Consider the following 26779-nt stretch of genomic DNA (forward strand, 5'->3'; position numbering starts at 1 on the left):
CAGCCATGTGGATGAGTCACAGCCATTGCTTGGCCAATGTGCTCTCTGTGAAAGCCTGAGAGAGTGTTTTCTCCCCATTCCATATTTTTATTGAGAGTCTTTCTTTCTTTCTTTCTTTCTTTTTTCTCTTAGCCTTTTGGAGATTTTTCTTAACTTTTTCTATGGCCAGAAGTGCAATAAATATTATATCCTTATGTTGGTTTAAGTTACTTCATTGTAATAGAGTTTTCATAGTATTTAATGAGGTATTTGACTGGTAGAAATCTCCTGATGGTTTTATAAGAAAATATGTTCATTGTTAACACTCCCCCCCCCCCCCCCAAACCAGGGATTGAACTCAGGCTTTGTGCTTGCCAGGGAAACGCTTATTCCACTGAGCCATCTCCCCGGCCCCTACATTGTTAACTTTTGAGCAGATTTTCTTACTTCCTTTTTTATTTCTAAAGTGGAAAGGAAAACTTTGTTGTAAATTTCCTACAAAAAATTGAATTTAGCTTTCTTGCAACATCATGTGCCCTCTGTGTCATTTCATAAATTGCCAGAATGGTACATTCATTCTTCTCCAGTAATATTTTAGAAAGTGGGGTCATAATTTTTTTTTTTTTTTTTTTTTTTTTGGTGGTCCTGGGGATTGAACTCAGGCTGAGCTATCTCCCCAGCCCTTGGGAGTCATAATATTTACCTGTAGTTATCACACTAACTTACAAGGCAATGATACATTTCTTTTTAGAAGTTAAATTCCAGTTTTATATTTTATAGAATAACTTGTTATATATAAGCACAGTTTAGCAAACATGCTTTTGTGACAAATGAAAGATAATTAAAATATGTTTCCTATGGAAGATAATTAAAAATTAAAAATAGGTTGAGCAGAAAGAAATTGGGAAGAGTAGATATTTCACTACTGCTGTGTAGTCAGTCATAAATTAGGTCACGTAGGATTGTTACTTGGTGCTATATTGGGTAACATGTTGTCATCTGTTAATTTAGTTTATGATATTTTAGCCTTTAATACACAAATGGAATGTATAGCCATAATTATAATTTCTGTTCCAAAAGATTAGTTTTTGTTTAGAAAAGAAACTTTTATATACTTAAGTATAGTAAGAGGAATAGTAGCTTATATATTAACTATGATTTCCTTGGAATCACTTACTGTGTATATAGATCTTTAATACAGATTTATGTTCTTTTTTTCCCCTAGGTTTATGGTCTAAGACTTTAATTTGTCAAATATATTACCTAAATTGGGAGACTAGATTATCAAAAGAAGATAGTGTTAAGAAAAACATCAGAAATCACTTATATTGTTAAACTAATGTTGTGATCAGAACTCACTCTTGAAATAATACCTAGTTTGTCTTTTCTGCTCCCTTTTTTTTTTTTGGTATCCAGGATTGAACTTGGGACCCATGTGTTTGCTGGACAGGCGCTTATACTGTTATCTTCTTGGTCCTCTGCTTCCTTTTTTAAAGAAGTCTTGATTTACTTTACTGATTTTCACCTTCAATTTTGGAAAACATCCCAGTGTATAAAGAATACAGAATATTGCAACTATACAAGGAAGTCAGATTTTAAAAGGAGTACAAAGGCATTTTGAGAAAAATGCAAAGTTAGTCACTTTCCATGTCACTAGGACAAAATACTTAACACCACAATTTAAAGGTGGAAAGGTTTGTTCTGACTAAAATCATTTGGCTGTAAAGAAAAAATAGCATGGTGGAAGAAAAGAAGAAAGCTGTTCAGGACAGGATAGCAAGGAAGTAGAAAAAGAAGGGAAGATTTAAAGAGGGCGATATACCCATATCATTTCTCTTAAAAATGCTTTCAGTGGTAAACTCATGAGTGGATTTTTTATTTTTTTTTCCAGAACCAGGGATTGAACTCAGGTCCTTTTGCTTGCCAGGCAAGTGCTTATTCCACTGAGCTATCTCCCCGGCCCTACATGAGTGGATTAATCACTAATGATTAACCCCACAACCCACACTGTGGGAGACATTGTAGAACTAAATTACCATAACAGGTAGTTGTATGCACTAGCTATTTTTAGCAAAGCTATCTTGAATTACTAATATCCAAGAATATATGTAAAAGCAGGAAGGCGATCTTCACCTTTGCAAAGTTTAGTTGTAAGTTTCCCACTAAAAGCAGGAAAACAAGATTGAGTATTCTAAACACTACTTTTTTATTTTTCGGCAAAATTCCTAGTAATTAGGCTGTTGTTTCTTGTCTAGTTCTTGATTGTATATGGATTGGAAGTTCCAAAATAACTGCCAAAATCACAAGCCAGACAGAGGAAAAAGCAGTTTGTTGGTTATAATGGTTGGATAATTATGAAAGGAATTATCAAACAGTAGAATTTTTTTTATGAGCAGAATATATTTATTGAGAGAAAGAAAGCTCCTGTCTGAAAGGACAGGAGGAGGGGCCGGAGCAGATAGTCTCTCCCCACCCCCCCAAGTTGTCTCTTCTAGGGACTTTCATAAAGGAAAACCATGTGGTGAGGCGGGTTTAAGGTGGTGGAGAGGGGGCCGTGGAGATAGCTCAGTAGAATAAGCACTTCCCTGGCAAGCACAAAGGCCTGAGTTCAATACCCAGTTCTGAAAAAAAAAAAAAAAAAAAAAAAAACCAACAACTTAGAATAAGGTGGTGGAGAAGACATGGGAACTGCTTAGTTGGGCATGAGGTGGGACAAAACTATGGTCAACCAATGAGATTACAAGCACCATTGCTCAGGTTAAATTGATTAAATCCAGTATCAAATGGGAAAGCGAGTCACGTAGCAAAACGGGCATGAATACTGGACAGGGTCTCTTCCTGTTGGGGGTTGGGTTAGTGACTCATTTGGGCTCTTTCAAGTTGATTGATACTATTTAGGATATCAATCCCTAATGCCCATCCCTAGAGAAGTATGTAGCTGTGCTTCCTCTTTTTGTCTTGGTCTTCAGGTGTGGCCCATATGGGAGTGTCTGTCTCTTCCAAGTTGTAGTCACCTTGTCTTCCATCTTGTCTCCTTGAGGGCCTGACCCTGTCTAACTGCCTATAATATTTCTATCTAACTCGGCTGCCTACAACAGTCCCCCCTCTGAAGAAGTAACCTGAACTGCCATGAGGGAACTATGAGTGATGACCGCTCTGGCTTCAAGCTGAAATGGGTCGTAGTTGTTGATCTGCAGTCAGATATATTCTTCAGAGGTTCTATCTAAAGGCCCTCAATAGACATCATGCATTTTCATTACAGCTTTGAATCTCTGTCCAATGATCTTGGTGGGAAACTCCAAAATGACACAGGGAGTAAAACTGGTCTCGGGTGGGTGACCTCCAAATGACATAGGGCTCTGGATCTGACCTGCACAAGTTCATGTTCTCTAAAACCAAAGAATGCTCACACCTCTCCCGCTGGCCAAAAGTGCCCTGAAGGCATTCGAGGAACAAAAAATTAAAAAAAAAAAAAAAATCCTTATAGGGGGCCTGGCCCTAGCTCAGGCCTTTAAGTGGCTGCTTCCACAAAGCTGTCAGCCTCAGGTTGCTGGAGTTCGAACCTCACACCTCTCCCCCTGGCCAAAAGTGCCCTGAAGGCATTCGAGGAACAAAAAATTAAAAAAAAATAAAAAAATAAAACCAAAGAATGAATTTTAGGAACAAATGGAAGTTATGAGCAGAATATATTTATTGAGGGAAAGAAAGCTTCTGTTTGAGAGAGGGACAGGAAGGGGGGGAGAGCGGGTAGTTCCCCCAAACAGTAGAAATTTTATAATCATATTTAGGTGACTTTTTTCCTTCTATTTTTCTCTACTTTAAAAACTAAATTACCCATGACAAAAATTATAGAAGTAAATTTAGTGTTACTAAATTCCTAAATAAAAAGCAAATGACAAAATTGATGCAGCAAAGAAAGGAAGAAAAATGTTTGTTTTTGTCTTTTTGAGACAGGGTCTCACTATTCAGTAGACGTGCTCACTTTGTAGCCAAGGCTGGTCTCAAACTCACAATGATTCTGCCACCTCAGCCTTTGGAGTAATGAGATTATAGATGTGTACCACCACACCCAGCTAAGGAAGAAAAATGTAGAGGCAATAAGAATAAGACCCTGCTGAAAACATTACCCAATTCTGTGAAATGCTCCTTGGAATTCTGAGACAATTGATTTAGTCTCTGTACTACCATTGCACTTTTTTTCCCCCAGTACCAGGGATCAAACTTGGGATCTTGTGCTTGCCAGGCAGGCATTTAAAACCACTGAGCTGTCTTCCTAGCCTACACTTACTTGTTTTTAACATATGGCGTGGTTATAGCATAATCACTTATTTCTTGGTAGTGATAGCTCCTGAGTGTTTGGGTTATTTTTTTACCATTTGCATTTCATGACCAACACAGAAAATGCCTTGAAAGCAGTTCACAGTCAGGCATGGTACTCCATACCTATAATCCCAGTATTCTCAGTGTGTGAGGGCAGGAGGACTGCCAAATTCATCCTCGGCTTGGGCAACTTATCAGGATACTGTCCCAGAATCACAAATAAAGGGCTAAGGATATCACTCAATGAGAAGACTCTGGCTGGATTCAACTCCCAGTACTGTAAAACACAAAAAAACAACTACTTGGGAGACTGAGCAGGAAGATTGCAAGTTTTTTTTTTTTTTTTTTTTTTGGTGGAACTGGGGATTGAACTCGGGCCCTTGTACTTGCCAGGGAAGTGCTTATTCCACTGAGCCATCTTCCCAGAAAGACAGCCTGAAAGAGACAGAGAGAGACAGACAGAGACAGACAGACGGACACACACACACTCTGGGCCACTAGTGAGATCCTGTCTCAAAAAAAAGGACTAGGAATGTAGCCTAGTTGTAGAGTGATTTTCTAGCACATACGAGGACCTGGGTTCAATTCCCACCCAGTATGGCAGGGAGCAAAAATGCCTACTGAGATTGAAAATAGGATCTTTAAGTATAAAATAAATCCCATCAACACCACCAAAATACAACCCTTAAAATATAGCTGGAGAATAGGATTTCTTTCCCTAGTCCTAAAAATGTTTCTTTACTGTTCACAATTGAACTCGTATTTTCTGTAATTTGCTAAAAATATATAATACAATTTTTGTATCTCATAATCAGTACTTACCTGTTGTGTTTGTTTGTTTTTTCTGTTGGAACCGGGGATTGAACTCAGTCCCTTGCACTTGCCAGGGAAGCGCTTATTCTACTGAGCCATCTCCCCTGCCCTACTTACCTGTTTTTAAGAAATGAGTATTATTTTTAATAACACTACTACCTGGATCTGTTTCATAATTTTCTATTAAAGGTTATCTTTGTTCTATCCAAAAAGAAATCTTACTAATCTTATTAAAAACTTACAAAAAAAAGTAATAGAAATACTTTTCTTCAAACATTTCAGTATAACAGAAAATGGCAGGGCCGGGGAGATAGCTCAGTAGAATGAGCACTTGCCTGGCAAGCACGGGATCCTAAATTCAATCCCCAGCACCGAAAAAGAAAAAAGAAAAAGAAAATGGCAGATTATGCTGTCTTTAGCATCTCTGTTTAAAAACAACTGTACATCAGCTTCTTAGTTTTAATTGTTTTTTATATGTCAAAAACCTTTTGAAAGCACTTAACTGATCTTAGTGATTTATCTATTAATGAGTACCATATGGTACCTGAAGAGCCCAAGTGAAATAATTTTTTATTGATTACTATTGTGAATTATTTTATTTATCCTAGTCCTTAAAAAAGAGAGAGAAAAAAAAATATTTTGGGGTTTAGTCTTTGATCTAACCAGAGAATTTGAGATTTGCCTATGCTCTGTGGGCTTGGTGTCATCTGTGAACACATTTCTTTCTTTTACAATTTATTTTTATTTTGTTCTTTAAATTTCTTTTTATTTGGAACAGGGTCTCGCTACACAGCTCAAACTTTTAGTGATCCTGTCTTAGCCTCCCCAGAGCTGGGAGTACAGGTGTATGCCACCACACCTGGCTCGGGGACTGACACAGTGCACCTGAGGTTCTGGGACTGATACAGCATGCGGTTACCAGGGATCGAACCTTGGTCTTTGTGCTTGCTAGGCAGGTGCTTAAACCACTGAGCTATGCCTCCAGCCCCTGTTTTATGAAGTCCAGAATGCAATCCTTTTACTCCTGTGTTAGTCCTTGTTAACAAAATATTGAAGCAGGACCTGAGGGTGTATAGGTACACCTTAAGTACTGCTATGTTGAGTTCTGTTGCTTTACCATCTCTTAATTGTTTACTTTGGAAATTGTTAGAGCTAGAGGTATTTGGAAGTAGAGAAGAAAACACTAGGCACAATGCCCATGTTCTCCATGGCAGCAGCAATTTCCCTGGAATTTCACATCCCAGCACTCTGGTGGATGAGGCAGGAGGATTGCTGTTAGTTCAAGCCAGCCTGGGCTGCATAGCAAACCATGTCTTAAAAACAAACAAACAACAACAAAAAAAACAGCCAGCAAAGGTTTTTTTTAATGTTTTTCTCTTTCTTTCTTTCTTTTTTTTTTTTTCCCAGAACTGGGGATTGAACTCAGACCCTTGCGTTTGCCAGGCAAGCACTTATTCTACTGAGCCATTTCCCCAGACCTAGTGAAGGTTAACAGTATGAAAAGTTTACTGAGAGATGGTTCCTGAGAGGCTGGAGAGTTCCCAAGTGGATTGCTGTGGATGCCCTTTGTTAGGGGTAATTTGTATAGCAAAGACAATGATGAGTGTGCAATGTGGATCAAACTATAATCAATTTATAGGACTATAAGTATAGCTGCTTAGGTAATAATGATCCAGTCACAGAGCAGGGCAAGGGTATATGATTGACATTGTTAACCGTGGCTTATCTATGACTTCTAAAACAGGAACATTTTGGGGAAACAGTGAGTCCAGGTGTTCCAGTCACCCACCTAGGTGTCTGATGCATATCTGGATTTATTGGACTGGGTGGTACTGATTACTATATAGCCCTAAATTCTGCCTGTCCCTTAGGGAAGTATGCCAGTCTGGCCATTGTGGCTTTATCTTGGGGTCTCTTTTTTCAGATGTGCTCCAAGCCACAGTTCTGATGTCTGATGACCTAAGAGCCCAGTCTGTCTGACTGAATATTGATTTGTCTTACTTAGCTGCCTATAATAGAGTTACAGGCATAGCCCACATCATTTGATAAGAGTATACTATTCAGTTGCATTGTTGATGGTGCATGTCTGTAATCCCAGCTATAGGGAGACTGAGCAAAGAGGGTAGGAAGTTCCTGGCCAGCCTGTACTACACAGCAAGGTGAAGTTCAAGGCTGGCCTGGACTACATACAGTAGTCCCTTGCTGTTTTATGGTTTGACTTTCATGGACTCAGTTTCTCAGGTTTTCAAAAAATATTAATCTATTTATCAAAGATTTTTCACTATATTGTGGAATTTTTCAGTACCGTAGAGAATATGTATGTTGTTAAAATTATGTAGGTTTACGAGTTTAGAACATAGTTAAGAACATTAGAAGTGTTTGTAGAAGTGTGGGAAGTGTTTTTAAAGCCGTAAAATATATACAAATACTAAAATAAATAAGACATCGCTACTTTGCTGGTTTCAATTATCGTGGTCATGTCTGGAATGCTAACCTCTAGGATAAGTGAAGGACCACCATAAATTTGGCTTATTTCAAAATGCCAAATACAAAACAAAACCCCTCAAAATGAGTAGACTGCTTGTAAAAGTGGCTTGCCTATTAAAAGTTACCAGGTTCTTCTTCTCTTGAACAAATAATTGAACAGAACAGGGAAAAAGCATTGACAAATTGTATTCAAGGAAGGAAAAGTAAAGAATAGGGGAAAAACTAGCTCTGCAGAGCAAGCTTAGGCTGAGAAAAACCAATTAAAGGACACTATGGAGAAAGCAAGAAATATTACTTGAAGAAATGCAAGATAGCAAGACCTTCATAGCCCACTTCTCCTTTTACACTGTCTGAATCTTAGAAACCCTCTAGAACCTCTTACATCTGGGTCCTGAGAGGTGGTGCTATGATCCTACTCCAGGCTGATGTCTGGTCTAAACCATCCAGTTGAAAACCCCGTTAGACTGCTTGGGAGAAATATATATGCTGTGCTTTAGGAACTGATCTGCACTCATGTGTCTGGCTAGGATCTTGTAATTGCCATGGCACTTATACTTTCCTATCGAACTTTGCCACTGGCTACATTACTGTCTTAGACGAAAGAAAATTGTAAGCAATTTTGTCTTCCTGTGTTGTATGGTTATCTGAAGAACATAATTTTAAGCTTTCGTTAAAACTTTTTTTTTATTATTTATTTTTCTTTTCTTATTTATTTCTTATTATTACTGAGCAATGTTCCTAGCCATTGTTCTTTTGTTTTTTGTTTTGAGAAAGTGTGGCTGATTTGCTTAATCTGGCCTCACTCAGCCTATAGCTAGGATTACAGACATGCCCCAGGATGCCTGACTACCCTTTGTCTTTTTGATAATAGCCATTTTATGGAATGTGGTTTTGATTCACATTGATAATTAGTGGCACTTAGTATTTTTCTTATACTACCTGTGGTTCATTCTTATGTGTTGTTTTAAGATTTGGCCCATCTTTTATTTATTTATTTGTATTTTAGAGAAGGGTCTACAGGTTGTTCAGGGTCTCACTACTAGATCAGACTCTTAGTGATCTGCCTGTTTGCAGCCTCCCAAGAGCTGGGATTATAGATGTGTGCCACCACACCCAGTCAGTTGCTGCACCCAGTCAGTTGCTGCCCTGGGGGGGGGGGTGTCAAGGCAGGCATGGAGATCGAACCCCTGGCCCCTCTGCCTGCTTGTAGGCGCTTTAATCCCTCATGTGCCTTCTTCCTAGGAGAATACCAGCATGTCAGAGGGAGGGCATCATGTTGCAAGAAGGAGGGAATAATAAATTGTGGGTGTCTCTTCCTCTTATAAAACTATCAAGTTTTAAACTGTAATGGTACATGCATATTATCTCAGCATTCTGGAGGCTAAGGCTGGAGGACTGTGATGAATTTGAGGCCAACATGGGTTATAATGTGAGTCCAAAGCCAGCCTTAACTAAATAGCAAAACCCTGTTTCACAAACAAAACAAAAAATTCCAGGACCAATATTAAGTTGAGGGGGCTAACCTTTGATATATAATCTAATCCTTGTCCTTGTCCAAAGGTCCTACCTCTGAACATTGTAAATTTAGGTTTCCACTTTCATAATGATACAGGGAGAAAAACTGATCTTGGATGGGTGACCTCCAAACCATATGGGGAACCTCCAAGTGACATAGGGAAAAACGATCTCCCAACCTGACCTGCATGCGTTTGTGTTCTCTAAAACTGAAGAATGAATTTTAGGAACAAACAGAGGTTATGAGCAGAATATATTTATTGAGAGAAAGAAAACTCCTGTCCAAGAAAGGGACAGGAGAAGGGCCTGAGTGGATAGTTCCCCAGGAAGCTGTCTCTTCCAGGGACTTTTATAGTGTAAAACCATGTGAGGCTAAGGTAGAGAGAATGGGAACTCACTTCGGTGGGCAGGAGGTGGGACAAAACTATGGTCAACCAATGGAATTACAAGTACCATTAATGGCTCAGGTAAAACTGATTAAATCCAGTATCAAATGGGAAAGTGAGTATCGTAGCAAACAGGCATGAATATGGGACAGGGTCTTTTCCTGTTGGGGGTTGGGTTAGTGACTCACTTGGGTCTTTCCAGGTGATGGATACCTATTTAGAATATCAATCTCAGGTGCTACTCTTCTAGCATTTGTTTGGCCTTTACGTCTTTTAGGTCTGGCTCACAGCAGGAGCATCTGTCCCTCCCACAGTTGCAGGGTGGCTTCTTTTGTGCTGTCTCCTTTAAGGGCCTGACCCTGTCTGACTGCCTATTAATATTTTTATCTAATTTGGCTACCTATAACAATAATACCTCCCAATGAGGAATAAATCTCAACATGTGAACCCTTGATGGAAACACAAATCATATCCAAACCATACCGTTTGCCTTTGATTTTGAGATCATATGCAAAAATTCATTATCATATGCAAAATCTTATTATCAGATCAAATTCATGGAACTTTTCCCTTGTGTTTTCTTTCAGTAATATTATAGTCTTTAATCAATTTTGAGTTAATTTTTTTATATGGTGAGAGAGGTTTAATTTCATTCTTATACATGTTGATGTCTAGTTGTCCCAATACTATGTAATGATCCAGTTCTTTCTCCCTTGCTTTTTTTTTTTTTTTTTCTTTTAGCAGTACCGGGGATTGAACTCAAGACCCTGCGCTTACCAGTCAGGCGCTTATTCTACTGATCTATCTCCCCAGCCCTCTCCCTTGCTTTTGATACCTTTGTCAAGAACCAGTTGACTGGATCTTTACATAAAGCTGGGCAGGGACACACACACACACACACACACACACACACACACACACACGGGGTCAGTTGACCGTAAATGCATGGATTCATTTTTGAAGTGTCTTTTATTCCACTAAAGATCAGAACAGAAATAAATGAAAAAATTAAAGAACAGTAGAAGCTGAACATGATAGCACACACCTGTAATCCCAGCACTCTAAATGTCTGAGACAAACCTGTAATCTCAGGATTTGGGAGGCTGAGGCAAGAGGATTGTTGCAAGTTCAAGACCAGCCTAGGCTACAAAGTGATCTCAAGGCCAGCCTGAACTACTTAGTGAGACTTTGTCTAAAAAAGAAAGTCTGAGACAAAAAGAAGATTGTGAGTTTAAATCCAGCCTGGACAATTTAGTGACTTAACAAGATCGTATCTCAGAATGAAAAGGGCTAGGGATGCAGTTTGATGCAAAGATCCTGGGGTCGTTATGCGCTACCACAATATTAAACTAAAAAAGACCTATGAAATAGTTGATTTTTTTTTCCAGTTGTTTGGTAGTTGCCATATTAGGATTTGAAATAAACAATTTCCATAGTAATCACTCAGCATTTCACTTTTGAAGTAATACATATAATTGACTTTACTAAATTTCAGTACAAGATATCCCTAAGAAATTTCTTTACTCCACATTTCAAATAGAATACTTGCCTCTTTTTTTTTTTTTTTTTTTTTTTTTTTGCGGAACCGGGGATTGAACTCAGGCCCTTGTGCCTGCTAGGCAAGCTCTTATTCTACTGAGCTATCTCCCTGGCCCCAAAAGTTCAGTAAGATTTTTCTTTTTTTTTTTTTTTTTTTTGGCTGGTTCTGGATGACTTAAGGGCAAGTCTGGTAAGGCATGCGGATCTGGGGATCGAACCATAGTATCCTGATCCTGACTGCTTTGTTTAAGCAGGCTCTTAAACAATTGAGCTAATGGTCAGGCCCCCAGAATACTTGCTTTTATTTTAAAATAGTCCAGGCCAGCCAAATAGCTCAGTGGAATAAAGCACCTGCAAGCAGGCACAGGGGCCAGGGGTTCAATCCCTGGGCCTGCTGTGCTAGCCCCGCCCCCAGGTTGCGCTGAGACAGCAATTGAGACTGGGAGTGGTGGCATGCACCTGTAATCCCAGTTCTTGGGAGACTGTAAACAGGCAAATCACTAAGAGTCCAATCTAGTAATGAGACCCTGAACATCCTGTAGACCCCTAAAATACAGGAAAAAAGAAAAATTTTAAAATAGTCCAATCATAACCATTAGCCTGAATGGAATGCCTTGTTTATATTACAGTTCGTGAAAGTGATGATTAATAAGTAATCTCTTTTCTTTTTTTAAAATTTAGACAATTTTTTTATCTTTTTGGCTGGCTCAGCCTGCCCTGAGGGCGGGGCTAGCCTGATGTGGTGCTGGGGGTGGAACTGCAGTCCTCTGCACTTGCCTAAGCTTGCCTGAGCAGGCACTTCAAGACTGCTGAGCTGTCTCACCAGCCCAACAATCATTTTTCTGTAGTTACTTACTCTCAAGTTTTATGATACTAGAAATGGCATGAAAGGAGGATTTAGTAAATAATTTTTTGAAACTGAAGCCAGATGTCTTGGTAAAAAATTTGTTTTTAAGTATTATTTAATAACATCTTTTTTTTTTCTGTATGTTAGTGAGGATCTACAGGGTCTCACTACATACGTAGATCTGACTCATAGTGATTCTGTGTTCAGCCTCCCAATGAGCTGGGATTACAGGTGTGTGCCACCACAACCAGTCTCAATTGCCATCTCAGTGTACCCCAGGGAGTGGGGCCAGCATGGCATGCCAGAGATCAAACCCGGGGCGCTGTGTCTGCCAAAGCAGACACTTTCATCCACTGAGCTATTTGGCCGGCCATCTCAATAATATCTCTTAAAAGATAGCATAAAATATTTTTGTGACTTTTTTTTTTTTTTTTGGCAGAACCAGGGATTGAACGCAGGCCCTTGTACTTTCCAGGGAAGCACTTATTCCTCTGAGCTGTGTCCCCAGCCCCAACTTTTATTCTTTTGTATGTCTCCTTTGTAGCTTTTCATTAGTGTCTGTAAATACTTTATAGTGCTTTTAAATATTTTTGTCATAGTGTTTTTTATCATTTTTAAAATTCTTCTGTCCTTGGCAGTCATACATAGTAATAGCAAAATCTGAAATTCCTGTTTTTGATTCTGTATTTCTTACTTTATCAGTGAGTTTGATCTTGTTCTTATACCTTATATCAGTGAGTTTTTTCTTGTTCTTTTGTTAGTTTTCTAATGTGAATTGTCTGTTTACACTTTTGGTAACGTTCATGTAGTAATAGTGGTATTTGTCTTGCATATATACCTTTCTCACAGAAAAATTACTCCATTAATGTTGAATTAAAAATTTCCTTTAGGTGTGGTTAACACACACCTGTAATTCTAGAACTCTGGGAGACTGGGGCAGAAGGATTGCAAATTTGAGCCCAGCTGAAGCAACTTAGTTATTTAGCAAGACCCTGTCTCAAAATTAAAAAAAAAAAAAAAAAAAAAAACGAGAGAGAGAGAGAGAGAGAGAGAGAGAGAGAGAGAGAGAGAGAGAGAGAGGAATTTAATTCAATACAAGGGTGGGGGATATCTCCTGCATTTTATTCTAATTCTACTCAAGATGGGGAGTGAAAACTGTGATTCTTTCTGGTTTTATGCCTTCACTAAAGCACCTCATAGGATAAACTTAGAATTTAAAAAAAGAATTCCTCATCATGAACAGCAACCACTAGCAGACACATCTTAGCACAATTAAATTATGTAAGAACTTTAAAGAATACATTTTTTGGACTAAATGTAATAACTATATTTGAAAATATTAAAGACTGTAAATAATTAACCGGGCCAGGAGCAGGAGGATTACCTCGAGTTTGAGAGTAGCCTAGACTTCATATTGACCTCAATGCCAGCTTGAACTACATAAAGAGACCCTATCTCAAGAAATCAAATGGCCAGCCAGATAGCTCAGCAGATTAAAGTGCCTGCTTAGACAGATATAGGGACCAGTTCGATCTCCAACTGGGCATGGTGGTACCTGCCTATAATCCCAGCATTTGGGAGGCTGTAAACAGGAAGATCGCTACAGTCTGATCTGTGTAGTGAGAACCTGTACTAAATACATTTTTTTAAAAAAAGAAAGAAAGAAAATAAAGTGTACTACTTGCTGCACTGGTCCCACCCCTGGGCCTGATGAGCAGGCCACCATGAGACTGGGCATGGTGGTGTACCTCTGTAATTCCAGTGCTGGGGAAGTTGAAAACAGGAGGAGCACTGAGTCTGAGCTGTGTAGTGAGACCCTGTACCAAATACATTAAAAAAAGAGAGAGTAAAGAGAATAAAATAATGGGCCTATAAAAAATGACCAGGGACAGACTTTGTTTGTTTGTTTCTCTTTTTATTTGGCAAGCGGGTGAGATAGGGTCTCACCATGTAGCCCAGGCTGGCCTTGAATTCACAGTGATCTTCCTTTCCCAGCCTCCCTAATGCTGGGATTATAGGCATGTGCCACTACATCTGGCTGAAATGTAGTTTTTAGAAATACAAACTATATTTTCTTTTTTTTTTTTAATTTTATTCATTTATTTACGTGTGTGTGTGTGTGTGTGGCCAGCTCAGCCCACCAGGGGGCGGGGCCAGCTGGCTTGTGGTGCTGGGGGATTGAACCGCGGTCCCTGTGCTCTGCCAAGCTTGTTCTAAGTAGGTGCTTTAGACCACTGAGCCATCTCACCAGCCCCAAACTATATTTTCTTAATGAAATAATGCATGCATTAAAATTTAAGATCCCATCCAGTGATAGTTCATCTAATTTAGGCACATCCATGGAAAGAAAAGTGTCCTGGAAATAGCATTGAGAATATTGATTAAAATGTAGCAGAGCTAGAAATATTATATATGATTAATATATAAGAAAAGAGTAGAAGTAAAGGATAATAAAGAGATGTTCCAGGGGGCTTGCCGGTTAGCTCAGTTGTTTAAGCGCCTTCATGGGTTTCAGTCAGGCTTGCAAAATCCCCAGCTCCACATGCCACACCATACCTGTCCTTAAGGCAGCCGGAGCCAGCCCCCCCCCCAAAAAAAAATTGGTGTTCCAATATGTCCTAAATCGAATTCCATACAATAGGAAGAATTGAGCACATACAGTGTTAAAAAGGATAACTTTATAGAAATGGATGATTCAGGAAGAAGTTTTTGTTTGCTTGTTTGGGTTTTTATTTTATTTTATTTTTTGTTGTTTTTTTTGAGTCAGGGTCTCGCTCTGCATTTTGGGCTGTCCTTTGCTCACTTCGTAGCCTCCAGGCTGGTCTCGAACTCCAGCAATCCTCCTGTCTCAACCTCCCAAGTGTTGGGATTACACGTGTGTACCACCATGCCCAGGTCCTGAGGAGGATTTTTGAAAGGATTGACAAAACTTTTATGTTCTCTGAGAATAACTTTGTGAATCGCTAAAATATCAAAGTTCAAAAAATCTTGAAAGTAAAAAGTAAGCATGAAATAAAGGAATGACAGACTAATATCAGGTTTCTCAGCAGCAACTATGAAAAGTAGGAAAATAAAAGAATTATGTCTTCAAAATACTGAACAAATATACCTGTCAATTCATAATTGAGCTCCCCCAATTGCTAGTCTGGCATAATGAATTGCATGTACAGTGTGGATGTTGTGTTTTTCTGGGAGTTATAAAAACAATTCTAATAAACTATAGAACCAACAAAGGATACAACAACAGTATGTGATTGTAGGAAACAGTGACACCTCAAGAGCCAATAACATAAGCTGTGATCTTACGATGTGAAGGGAAAGGGAAAAAAACAATAGAGGTGAAGTTAGAATCAGCACTTGTGAAAACCATGGGGAAGAAAAAACAAAATGGGGATGAAGAAACAAAATGGGAAATAAAGTTTAAAGGATGAGGGAAGTATGATAAACGTGGAAAAAAGGAAAAAAAAATATAAGCATGATCAATGTCTTAATGCAGAAATTCTAGGTCAGAGCTGTTTTATTGTTGTTGTACATTACTGGGAATTGAATTTAGGGCTTTGGCTGTGCGAGAGGTGAGCTATGCCTCCAACCAAGATGATTTTTTTAAAGGTGTACTATATAGACAATTTTAAAAATATTAGGAAATGCCTAAATAATGATAATCCAGTAGCAATTAAATACCTCTAATACTCAAGACTGCAGTCTTGCCATATGCCAACCAGAGCATCTATTAGCAATGACTGTTTCTAAGGGTGAGATACAAAATAATATGATTTGGTGATGGTGAAGAGTGTAAAGAAAGGTGAGAATATATTTACATTTCTAATTCCGACTGAAAGATGAAAGGATCTCTCTCTCTCTCTCTCTCTCTCTCTCTCTCTCTCTCTCTCTCTCTCTCTCTCTCTCTCTCTCTCATCTACAGGGTCTCACTACATAGATCTGACTTGTAGTGATTCTCCTGTTTTCAGCCTCCCAAGTGCTGGGATTGCAGGTGTACACCACCACGCCCAGTCTCAATCACCCATCTCAGTGCATCCCAGGGATGGGACCAGCCTGGCATGCTGGAGATCAAACCCCGGCCCCTGTGTTCTGCCTAACCAGACACTTTAGTCTGCTGAGCTATCTGGCCTGCCCTGGGGTTTTCTTTTTTGATTACACATTTGTATCTTTTTTTTTTTCTTCCCCAAATTTTGGTTCCTAGTGACCTTCATAATTACTTATTTGATCTATATATCTCCCAATTATCTATATAATCTTAGTTCAAAACAATTGTATATTACCATAATATGCTGTCTAGTTACAATTTAGGTTTTCTTTATGGTTATAATCTTTGGGGGTGTTCTTAGTGTTCTGTTATACAAATGTACATTGATTAGTCTTTTCAATCAGGTACCTGTAGATAATCATCTAGATTTATTCATAATTCTGCTGTTAAATTAGTGATGTGTTTTACAGCCTTGTACGCCTTATTTTTCCTGGTGTGTCTTGGAGTAAATCTTCAAAGTATGATTCCTTGTTCAAAAGCTGTAATTTAACATATATAGACTTTCTAGTTAATACCAATTTTGTAAGTATGGTAATATTTTATGTAAAGTATTTTTCTATACATGCTTGATTTGCTTTTGAGTCTTCTAACCTGTTCCATTGGTTCTTTGTCTTTTCATGTGTTATTAAAATAGTGTATATATGTGTTTTTCCTAGTGAACATTGTAATGTTTTTCTAATTCCTGAAATCTGTATTATTGAGCTAGCATTGCTTTTATAAATTTACATAGGAAAAAATTGTCATCTTTTTAAATGCCTAGGCACAAATACACATGCTTGTATATTTAAGTCTTTCATGAGAATAGTTGCGAACTTTTTAGTAGATTTAACATTTATTTATTGTGTGTGTGTGTGTGTGTGTGTGTGTGTGTGTGAGTGTGTGTGTGACCAGCTCAGCCCACCAGGGGGCGGGACTGGCTGGCATGTGGTGCTGGGGAATTGAACCGCGGTGCCTGTGCTTTGCCAAGCTTGTTCCAAGTAGGTGCTTTAGACCACTGAGCCATCTCACCAGCCCCCCAACCCTACTCTTATAAAAACACATTCCAAAGATAATAAGAAAATTCTAGGGACTACCTCTTTCATTGACTTCAAATAAAAGTAGGACAATCTCTGACCTACTTTATTTCTTTAACTCATTCTTAATTTTAACAGTCTTGAATGAGCAGTTCTCAATGTGGGAAAACTAGAAAAAAGAATTGATCAGGGGCCGGGGAGATGGCTCAGTGGAATAAGCGCTTCCCTGGCAAGTGCAAGGGCCTGAGTTCAATCCCCAGTTCCGCAAAAAAAAAAGAAGAAAAGAAAAAAGAAAAGAAAATTCTTTTTTCTAGTTTTCCCACATTGAGAACTGCTCATTCAAGACTGTTAAAATTAAGAATGAGTTAAAGAAATAAAGTAGGTCAGAGATTGTCCTACTTTTATTTGAAGTCAATGAAAGAGGTAGGCACTGAAGTATTATTTGAAAGAGGGCCATAACAAAATATTTCTATAGCTAAAAATACCTCTTTTCAAAAACATATTCTTAAAGTGTATTTACTAGCCAGCCCAAAGTGAGATAAAAATGGGACTGTTAATTTGCTGTTTAAAACAGTGTCAAAGAATATTGTAGAGATACTTCTAAAGATCTATGTATCTTGAGTTTCTAGAATGGAAGATCAACAAAGATAGTGCCGTGATAGCTTTTGATATAGCAGTGAATGTACTGATGGAGTGTGATATTAGTGTTATGCATGCTAGTTTTGTAAAAAGCCCTGTTGCTTATTAGCCAGTTATGATGGCACATACCTGTCATCCTAGCATTTGGGAGTCTGAGGCAGAAAGATTGCCATAAGTTCAAGGCCAGCCTGTGTTACGTAGTGTATTCAGGTCCAACTTGGGCTACATAGAGAGACCCTGTCTCTGAAAAAGGAAAGCTCTGTTGACTGTGTTATATATGATACATGATTAATTAGTTTGTTGGATCATAATGCTAAGTTGAATATAAGAATTTCTCTGAAATCTTTTTCTTGTTCAAATTTTAGGACCCTTCAAAGTTGTACAAGAAAGCAGGTGATGTTGCAGCCATTGAATGCCAATCTGAAGAAAGCATCTATCTTCATTTACAGGGAGAAAATAATCTTAAGAAACTTTCTCCAGTACACTCAGAAATGGCAGATTACATTAATGCAACACCATCTACACTTAGCCGGGATCCTGATTTAAAGGACAGATCGTTACTTAATGGAGGAACTAGTGTAACAGAAAAGTTGGCACAGCTTATTGCTACTTGTCCTCCTTCCAAGTCTTCCAAGACAAAACCGAAGAAGTTAGGAACTGGCACTACAGCTGGATTGGTTAGCAAGGATTTGATCAGGAAAGCAGGCATAGGATCTGTAACTGGAATAATACATAAGGACTTAATTAAAAAACCAGCTATCAGCACAGGAGTTGGATTGGTAACTAAAGATCCTGGGAAAAAGCCAGTGTTTAATGCAGCAATAGGATTGGTCAATAAAGACTCTGTGAAAAAACTGGGAGCTGGCACTACAGCAGTATTCATTAATAAAGACTTGGGCAAAAAGCCAGGGACTATCACTACAGTAGGACTGCTGAGCAAGGATACAGGAAAGAAGCTAGGAATTGGTATTGTTCCAGGTTTAGTGAATAAGGAGTCTGGCAAGAAGTTAGGACTTGGCACTGTGGTTGGACTAGTTAATAAAGACTTGGGAAAGAAACTGGGTTCTACTGTTGGCCTAGTGGCTAAGGATTGTGGGAAGAAGATTGTAGCAAGTTCAGCAATGGGATTGGTTAATAAGGACATTGGAAAGAAACTATTGAGTTGTCCTGTGGCAGGACTGGTCAGTAAAGATGCTATAAACCTTAAAGCTGAAGCACTGCTCCCCACTCAGGAACAACTGAAGGCTTCTTGTAGTACAAATATCAGTAATCATGAAGGCCAAGAACTTTCTGAATCTCTGAAAGATAGTGCCGCCAGCAAAACTTTTGAGAAGAATATTATACGGCAGAGTAAAGAAAACATCCTGGAAAAGTTCTCAGTCCGAAAGGAAATCATTAATATGGAGAAAGAAATGTTTAATGAAGGAACATGCATTCAGCAAGACAGTTTCTCAACTGGTGAAAGGGGATCTTTTGAAACCTCAAAGCATGAAAAGCAACCTCCCGTATATTGCACTTCTCCAGACTTTCAAATAGGAGGTGCTTCTGATGCATCTACAGCTAAATCCCCTTTTAGTGCAGTAGGAGAAAGCAATCTCCCCTCTCCATCACCTACTGTGTCTATTAATCCTTTAACAAGAAGTCCTCCTGAAACTTCTTCACAGTTGGCTCCTAATACTTTACTTTTAAGTCCTACCACAGAACTAATGGAAGAAATTTCTGAATCTGTTGGAAAGAACCAGTTTACTTCTGAAAGTACCCACTTAAATGTCAGTCATAGGTCAATGGGTCATAGCATAAGTATTGAGTGTAAAGGAATTGATAAAGAGCTAAATGATTCAAAAACTACACATATTGATATTCCAAGAATAAGCTCTTCCCTAGGAAAAAAGCCAGGTTTGACTGAATCCAGTATTCATACAATTACTCCTTCAGTTGTGAACTTCACTAGTTTATTTAGCAGCAAGCCTTTTCTAAAACTTGGTGCGGTAACTGCATCAGACAAACACTGCCAAGTTGCTGAAAGCCTAAGCACTAGTTTGCAGTCCAAACCTTTAAAAAAAAGAAAAGGAAGAAAACCTCGGTGGACTAAAGTGGTGGCAAGAAGCACATGTCGGTCTCCAAAAGGGCTAGAATTAGAAAGATCAGAGCTTTTTAAAAATGTTTCGTGTAGCTCATTATCAAATAGTAATTCTGAGCCAGCCAAATTTATGAAAAACATTGGATCATCTTCATTTGTCGATCATGACTTCCTTAAACGCCGATTGCCAAAATTGAGCAAATCTGCAGCTCCTTCTCTTGCTCTGTTAACGGATAGTGATAAACCATCTCATAAGTCATTTGCTACTCACAAATTATCTTCCAGTATGTGTGTGTCTAGTGACCTCTTATCTGATATTTATAAGCCCAAAAGAGGAAGACCTAAATCTAAGGAGATGCCTCAACTAGAAGGTCCACCTAAAAGGACTTTAAAAATCCCTGCCTCCAAAGTTTTTTCTTTACAGTCTAAGGAAGAACAAGAGCCCCCAATTTTACAGCCAGAAATTGAAATTCCGTCCTTCAAACAAAGTCTGTCTGTATCTCCTTTTCCAAAGAAGAGAGGAAGGCCTAAAAGGCAAATGAGGTCACCAGTCAAGATGAAGCCACCTGTACTATCAGTAGCTCCATTTGTTGCCACCGAAAGTCCAAGCAAGCTAGAGTCTGAAAGTGAAAACCATAGAAGTGGCAGTGATTTCTTTGAGAGTGAAGATCAGCTTCAGGATCCAGATGATTTAGATGACAGCCATAGGCAAAATGTCTGTAGTATGAGTGACCTTGAGATGGAACCAGATAAAAAAATTACCAGGAGAAACAATGGACAATTAATGAAAACAATTATCCGCAAAATAAATAAAATGAAAACTTTAAAGAGAAAAAAACTGTTGAATCAGATACTTTCAAGTTCTGTAGAATCAAGTAATAAAGGGAAAGTGCAATCCAAACTCCATAATACAGTGTCAAGTCTTGCTGCCACATTTGGCTCTAAATTGGGCCAACAAATAAATGTCAGCAAGAAAGGAACCATTTACATAGGAAAGAGAAGGGGTCGCAAACCAAAAACTGTCTTAAATGGCATCCTGTCTGGTAGCCCTACCAGCCTTGCTGTTCTTGAGCAAACAGCTCAGCAGGCAGGTGGGTCAGCATTAGGACAGATCCTACCCCCTTTACTGCCTTCATCTGTTAGTAGTTCTGAGATTCTTCCATCACCTATTTGCTCTCAATCTTCTGGAACTAGTGGAGGTCAGAGCCCTGTAAGTAGCGATCCAGGTTTTGTTGAACCCAGCTCAGTGCCATATTTGCATTTACATTCTAGACCAAGCAGTATGATCCAGACTCTTGCAATGAAAAAGGCGTCAAAGGGGAGGAGGCGATTATCTCCTCCTACTTTGTTGCCAAATTCTCCTTCACACTTGAGTGAACTCACATCTCTGAAAGAAGCTACCCCTTCCCCAATCAGTGAGTCTCATAGTGATGAGACCATTCCTAGTGATAGTGGAATTGGAACAGATAATAACAGCACATCAGACAGGGCAGAAAAATTTTGTGGACAAAAAAAGAGAAGGCATTCTTTTGAGCATGTTTCTCTGATCCCTCCCGAAACATCTACAGTCTTAAGCAGTCTTAAAGAAAAACATAAACACAAATGTAAGCGCAGAAGTCATGATTACCTCAGTTATGACAAGATCAAAAGGCAGAAACGAAAACGGAAAAAGAAATATCCCCAACTTCGAAATAGACAGGATCCAGATTTTATTGCAGAGCTGGAGGAACTAATAAGTCGTCTAAGTGAAATTCGGATTACCCACCGAAGTCATCATTTTATCCCCCGAGACCTTCTGCCAACTATTTTTCGAATCAACTTTAATAGTTTCTATACACATCCTTCTTTTCCTTTAGATCCTTTGCACTATATTCGAAAACCTGACTTAAAAAAGAAAAGAGGGAGGCCCCCTAAAATGAGGGAGGCAATGGCTGAAATGCCTTTTATGCATAGCCTTAGTTTTCCCCTTTCTAGTACTGGATTCTATCCCTCTTATGGCATGCCTTACTCTCCTTCACCCCTTACAGCTGCTCCCATAGGATTAGGTTACTATGGAAGATATCCTCCTACTCTTTATCCACCTCCTCCGTCTCCTTCTTTTACCACTCCACTTCCACCACCTTCCTACATGCACGCTGGCCATTTACTTCTTAATCCCACTAAATACCATAAGAAAAAGCATAAGCTCCTTCGACAAGAGGCCTTCCTTACAACCAGCAGGACTCCTCTCCTTTCCATGAGTACTTACCCCAGTGTACCTCCTGAAATGGCCTATGGTTGGATGGTCGAGCACAAACACAGGCACCGTCACAAACACAGAGAACACCGTTCTTCTGAACAACCCCAGGTTTCCATGGACACTGGCTCTTCCAGATCTGTCCTGGAGTCTTTGAAGCGCTATCGATTTGGAAAGGATACTGTTGGAGAACGATATAAGCATAAAGAAAAGCACCGGTGTCACATGTCCTGCCCTCATCTTTCTCCTTCAAAGAGTTTAATAAACAGAGAAGAGCAGTGGGTCCACAGAGAAACTTCAGAATCTAGTCCATTAGCCTTGGGATTGCAGGCACCTTTACAAATTGACTGTTCAGAAAGTTCTCCAAGTTTATCCCTTGGTGGATTCACTCCCAACTCTGAGCCAGCCAGCAGTGATGAACATACAAACCTTTTCACAAGTGCAATAGGCAGCTGCAGAGTTTCAAATCCTAACTCCAGTGGCCGGAAGAAATTAACTGACAGCCCTGGACTCTTTTCTGCACAAGACACTTCACTAAATCGGCCTCACAGAAAGGAGCCACTGCCTTCCAGTGAAAGGGCAATACAGACGTTGACAGGTAAGAGGGTAATTTTGTTGTCTGTCATTTGTGTTACAGCAGTAAGTTTATGTTCCCACTGATTGTCTCATAGATATTGTATAAGTTTTAATAGGTCTTCCTTTTTAGTTTTATCTTTATAAATGTGCTTTGAAGTCTTTGAAGTTCTAATTTTCCTTAAATATAAAAAGTATATGTCTTAGTATTACTTTGGTGTTTGAAAAAAAGGTGTCATTGTCAAAACATAATATTTAGAATCCAAGAAAAACAGTTCATTTTTGTGTACAGTTTCCTTAATGAGAAATCAGAGATATGAGTAACATTTTAATGTAAGAGATAGCTTAATAAAATCACATTTAGTTTCATTAAAATTGTGATAATGAGAGAAAGAACAAGTGTCTATGAAAGCATGAATCGGTCTCAGAAAAGGCTTCCCTAAGAAAGTAACCCGAAACTGAGAACTAAAGGATAAACAGCAGTTAGCTGGGTGAATAGAAATCCACTCATTCATTTAATTCATTTACTCATATAGTTATTGAATTTTAAAAATATAAGCACTTTCTAATTGCTGCCAGAGAGTAAAAGGACCTGTTATCTGGTCTCATTCATTTTCACCTTAGAGAAGGAAGACATTCAGAGTAGAGGGGTAAGTCAATAAATCATAGCATAATTGAAAAAAAAATGATATAAATTAATTTAATAGAATGCTGTGAAGTTAATACATCGGAATAAAGAGGTAAAAATAAAAAACAAGGAAAATGGAATCTACGTAGAATTATTAAGTTATGGTCAAAGGATCAAAAGATGGGACTTGAATGAAAAGCAATACGAGGGGCCGAAGAGATAGCTCAGTAGAATAAGCTCAGGGTCCTGAATTCAATTCCTGGTACCACAAAAAAAAAAAAAAAAAAAAAAAAAAAGCAATAGTGAAGTACATGTTTTAACAACTTGATCAGGGAAAGAAACTTAAATATTAGACAAACTGAAAAATGTTTCATTGTGGTAGAAGAAATAATAAAAAAAGAGAAAGTAATAGATGTGAAAGAACAAGGCCAGACAATATACTAAGGATTTTGGATTTTTTTTTTCCTAAAAGTAAGAGACAGAGAATTCATGGTGGCACACAACTATAATCCTAGTGTTTGAGAAGCAGAGACAGGAGGGATCACTATAAGTTTGAAGCCAGCCTGCACTACATAGTGAGCTTAAGGCCAGCCTGAACTATAAACACAGTGAGACTCTGTCTTTGAAAAAAGAAAAAAGGCAGGAGTATTGAGTACAGTCTTGCATTTTTAGATCATACTAGTTCCTATGTGAAGAACACTGAATTGGAAGAGATAAAAGTAATGACAAGGAAACTGATAGGGAATTAAAGTAATTTAAATAATATGGTGGTGATTATTAGACCAAGGTTGACTTCTGATATGAGTATTTGGAGGTTGGTGGTACTGTGTACTAAGACAGAAAAGACTAGAAGAGGAGCAGATTTAGGAAAGAGCATGAGTTTGCTTTCTAATACATAGTTTTTGTTCGTTTTGCTATGCTGAAGGTTAAACTCAGGCCATCACACATGCTGGGCTAGCCCTCTAACCCTAAGCTGTACTCTTAGGCTTCTAGTACATGACTTGAGTTGCCTGTACAAAGTTGGTATGGCAGTATTCACTAAGCATTGGATATCTTGTTCTGAGACTCATTAGAGACGTTTGGCTGGAGATCAGAGCATTTTCAAAAAATTTTGTTTGTTTGTTATAGGGTCTCACTATGCAGCTCATAGTGATCCTCCTATTTCAGCCTTCCCAGCGCTGGGATTACAAGCATGCGTCACCATGCCCAGTTTTGATGGCTGGCATGTCGTGCCTGCATGCTGTACCAGGGATAAGACCTGGGTCCTTGCACTTCCCAGGCAGGCGCTTAGACCACTGAGCTATCTCCCCAGCCCAAGACCATTTTACTATGAATTAATTTTTGAAAACGTTTGTTTACCAGTGTAATTTACTAAAAATGAAAGAGCTTCTGGGTAAAATAGAATTTGGTGCTGATCCTTAAAACTATGCTACTTTGTAAACAGGGCACTAAGAGAAATAATAATTCTAGAAATAGCATCAAGAAGGCCCGGATCAGCAGACTAAAGCACCTGCTTAGGCAGAGCGCAGGGGCCACTGTTCGATCCCTGGCCTGCCGTGCCAGCCCCACCCCTGGGACACACTGAGCTGGCCATTGAGACAGCCTGGTGGTGCACTCCTGTAATCCCAGCACTTGGGAGGCTGAAAACAGAAGAATCACTATACGTCCGATCTACATAGTGAGACCCTGTAGACCCTGTCCTGCATACAGAAAAAAAAAAAAAAAAAGAAAAAGAAAAAGAAAGAAAGAAAAAAGTAAAAAGAGACTGAGGCAAGAGAATGGCAAGTTTGAGGTCAACCTGGGCAACATAGCAAATTCTAAGCTAGCCTGGATTACGTATAGTAAAGGCCTGACTCAAGATCAAAAAATTAATTAATTTAAATTGCTTAAAATTTAAATTGCTTAATAATGAAAAATAACTATCAGTTAATTTTTTTAGGAAAAGATAAAGGTAGCATGTATATAGATAGGCTAAAGCTGCTCAATTGTAGATGTAAAAGGATATCATTAGCAGGGTAAATGTAGCAATGCTGGTTTTAGTTTATTGTTTTTTGTGTCTTTGCACAAAAATTAGGATAAACCACACCATAAATACTTGCAGGAAAGCCTGTGGCACTCTGCTCAGTGGCTGCCTTGGTGTTGGAAAACATTTGTGAACTTTGAAAAATAGTGTGTGAGCCAACACAACTTTCTTATTATCTTAGTAATACTCTTATTTATCAATGATGTATGTATCACAGATGTATAATTTAAAGTGGGGAGATTTCCTTAAGGAGAATCTGGGCATTTTTGCATAAAAATTTAGAATTCTGAGCTATGGGTGGTGCATTCCTGTAATCCCAGAACTTGGGAGGCTGAAGCAAGAGCATCACTATAAAATTTGAGGCCAGTCTGGGTATAGGAAAATCCAAAGTTTAAGACTGGCCTAGGCTGGGCTGGGTATATAGCACCTTAACACAAGGTTGTGAGTATAGTTCCTGGTACAAAGGAAAAAAAAAAGACTACCCTAGATAATTTATTGATTTAGCGAGACCCTGCCCCACCTCCAAAAGAAAAGGAGAAGGGCAGTTTATATACAGATCATAGGGTCAATCTCCAGTACCACCAAAAAATAGTAATCAGAACATCAATAATCAGTCCATATTTCCTAGATCTAACAGGGTCTCTTTAAGAGGTGCCTGCATTCTTTTGTTTGTCATGATACTCACAGTTTGATGTGTAATGTGTCTGGCCTTTTTCAGTAGGAAAAATTTGAGTTTAGAAGTTTATAAAGAATGGAGAAATTAAGGTGAAGATGATATGAGATATCAGTGTGTGTTGTTGAATATATCATCTACTTGGACATTGAAATCGCCCAAAAGGGCACATAGGGTGAAATGATAAACGTGAACCTGGATTGAGGGTCCTCAAGGAGATAGCAGGGAAATTTATATGTAATGAAACACCTGATTTAAACTGGGTGTGGTGGCACACATTTGTAATCCCAGCGTGGCTGAGGACAGAAGATTGTGAGTTCAAGACCAGCCTGAACTTCATTGTGAGACCCTGTCTCAAAATAGGACTAGCCTGAACTAAACAGGGATATACTTTCTCAAACTAAAAAATGTTTAGTTTAAGAATAAAAATTCAATTCTCTCTCTCTTTTTCTTATTTTTTAAAAAAAATTATGCCAGGGCCTGGGAGATAGCTCAGTAGAATAAGTGCTTGCCTGGCAAGCACAGGGTCCTGAGTTCAATCCCCGGTACAAAAAAAAAAAAAAAAAAAAAAATATATATACACACACACACACACACACACACACACATAATACAGATCTCAGTTAAGTCAGTGTTCTGTTACCAGTTCTCTTATCACCAGCTGGGCCAACTGCAGCTCAGTTCAATTCTGATACTACCTGGAATTAGTGAATACTTCAGAAAATAAGAGCAAAGTCTAGTGGGAACGGAGAATGGGGACAGCTACAAGTCTTTTTGCAATCTATAGATTCCTATAGTCTTAAAATTGGGAGTTGCTGGTGTTAGGGATGGGAAAATTCTCTAAATCTCACTTTGTGTCCGCCTTCTCTTACTGAGAAGGAAGGTAGAGCTGTTCACAAGTATAGCTTCAGGACATTCACTGTTTCTTGGAGGGACAGGCTTGAGCCTTCACAGACTGCCTTGTAGATTTTTTTTTTTTTTTT

General features: G+C 38.7%; 1 protein-coding gene across 4 annotated transcripts in view; it reads left to right on the top strand.

Moving 5' to 3' along the window:
* Nucleotides 1-26779, top strand: part of Ash1l (ASH1 like histone lysine methyltransferase) — a 227482-nt gene that overhangs the window by 43082 nt on the left and 157621 nt on the right. For all 4 annotated transcript variants that reach the window (XM_023713581.1, XM_023713580.1, XM_004629756.2 and 1 more), the window contains exon 3: nucleotides 17949-22497. In XM_023713581.1, coding sequence (XP_023569349.1) covers nucleotides 17949-22497 — 4549 coding nt within the window. The remainder of the gene's footprint in view (nucleotides 1-17948; nucleotides 22498-26779) is intronic.

The sequence above is a fragment of the Octodon degus genome, unplaced genomic scaffold (genome assembly GCF_000260255.1).
Source record: "Octodon degus isolate 3935 unplaced genomic scaffold, OctDeg1.0 scaffold00032, whole genome shotgun sequence".
NCBI lineage: Eukaryota > Metazoa > Chordata > Mammalia > Rodentia > Octodontidae > Octodon > Octodon degus.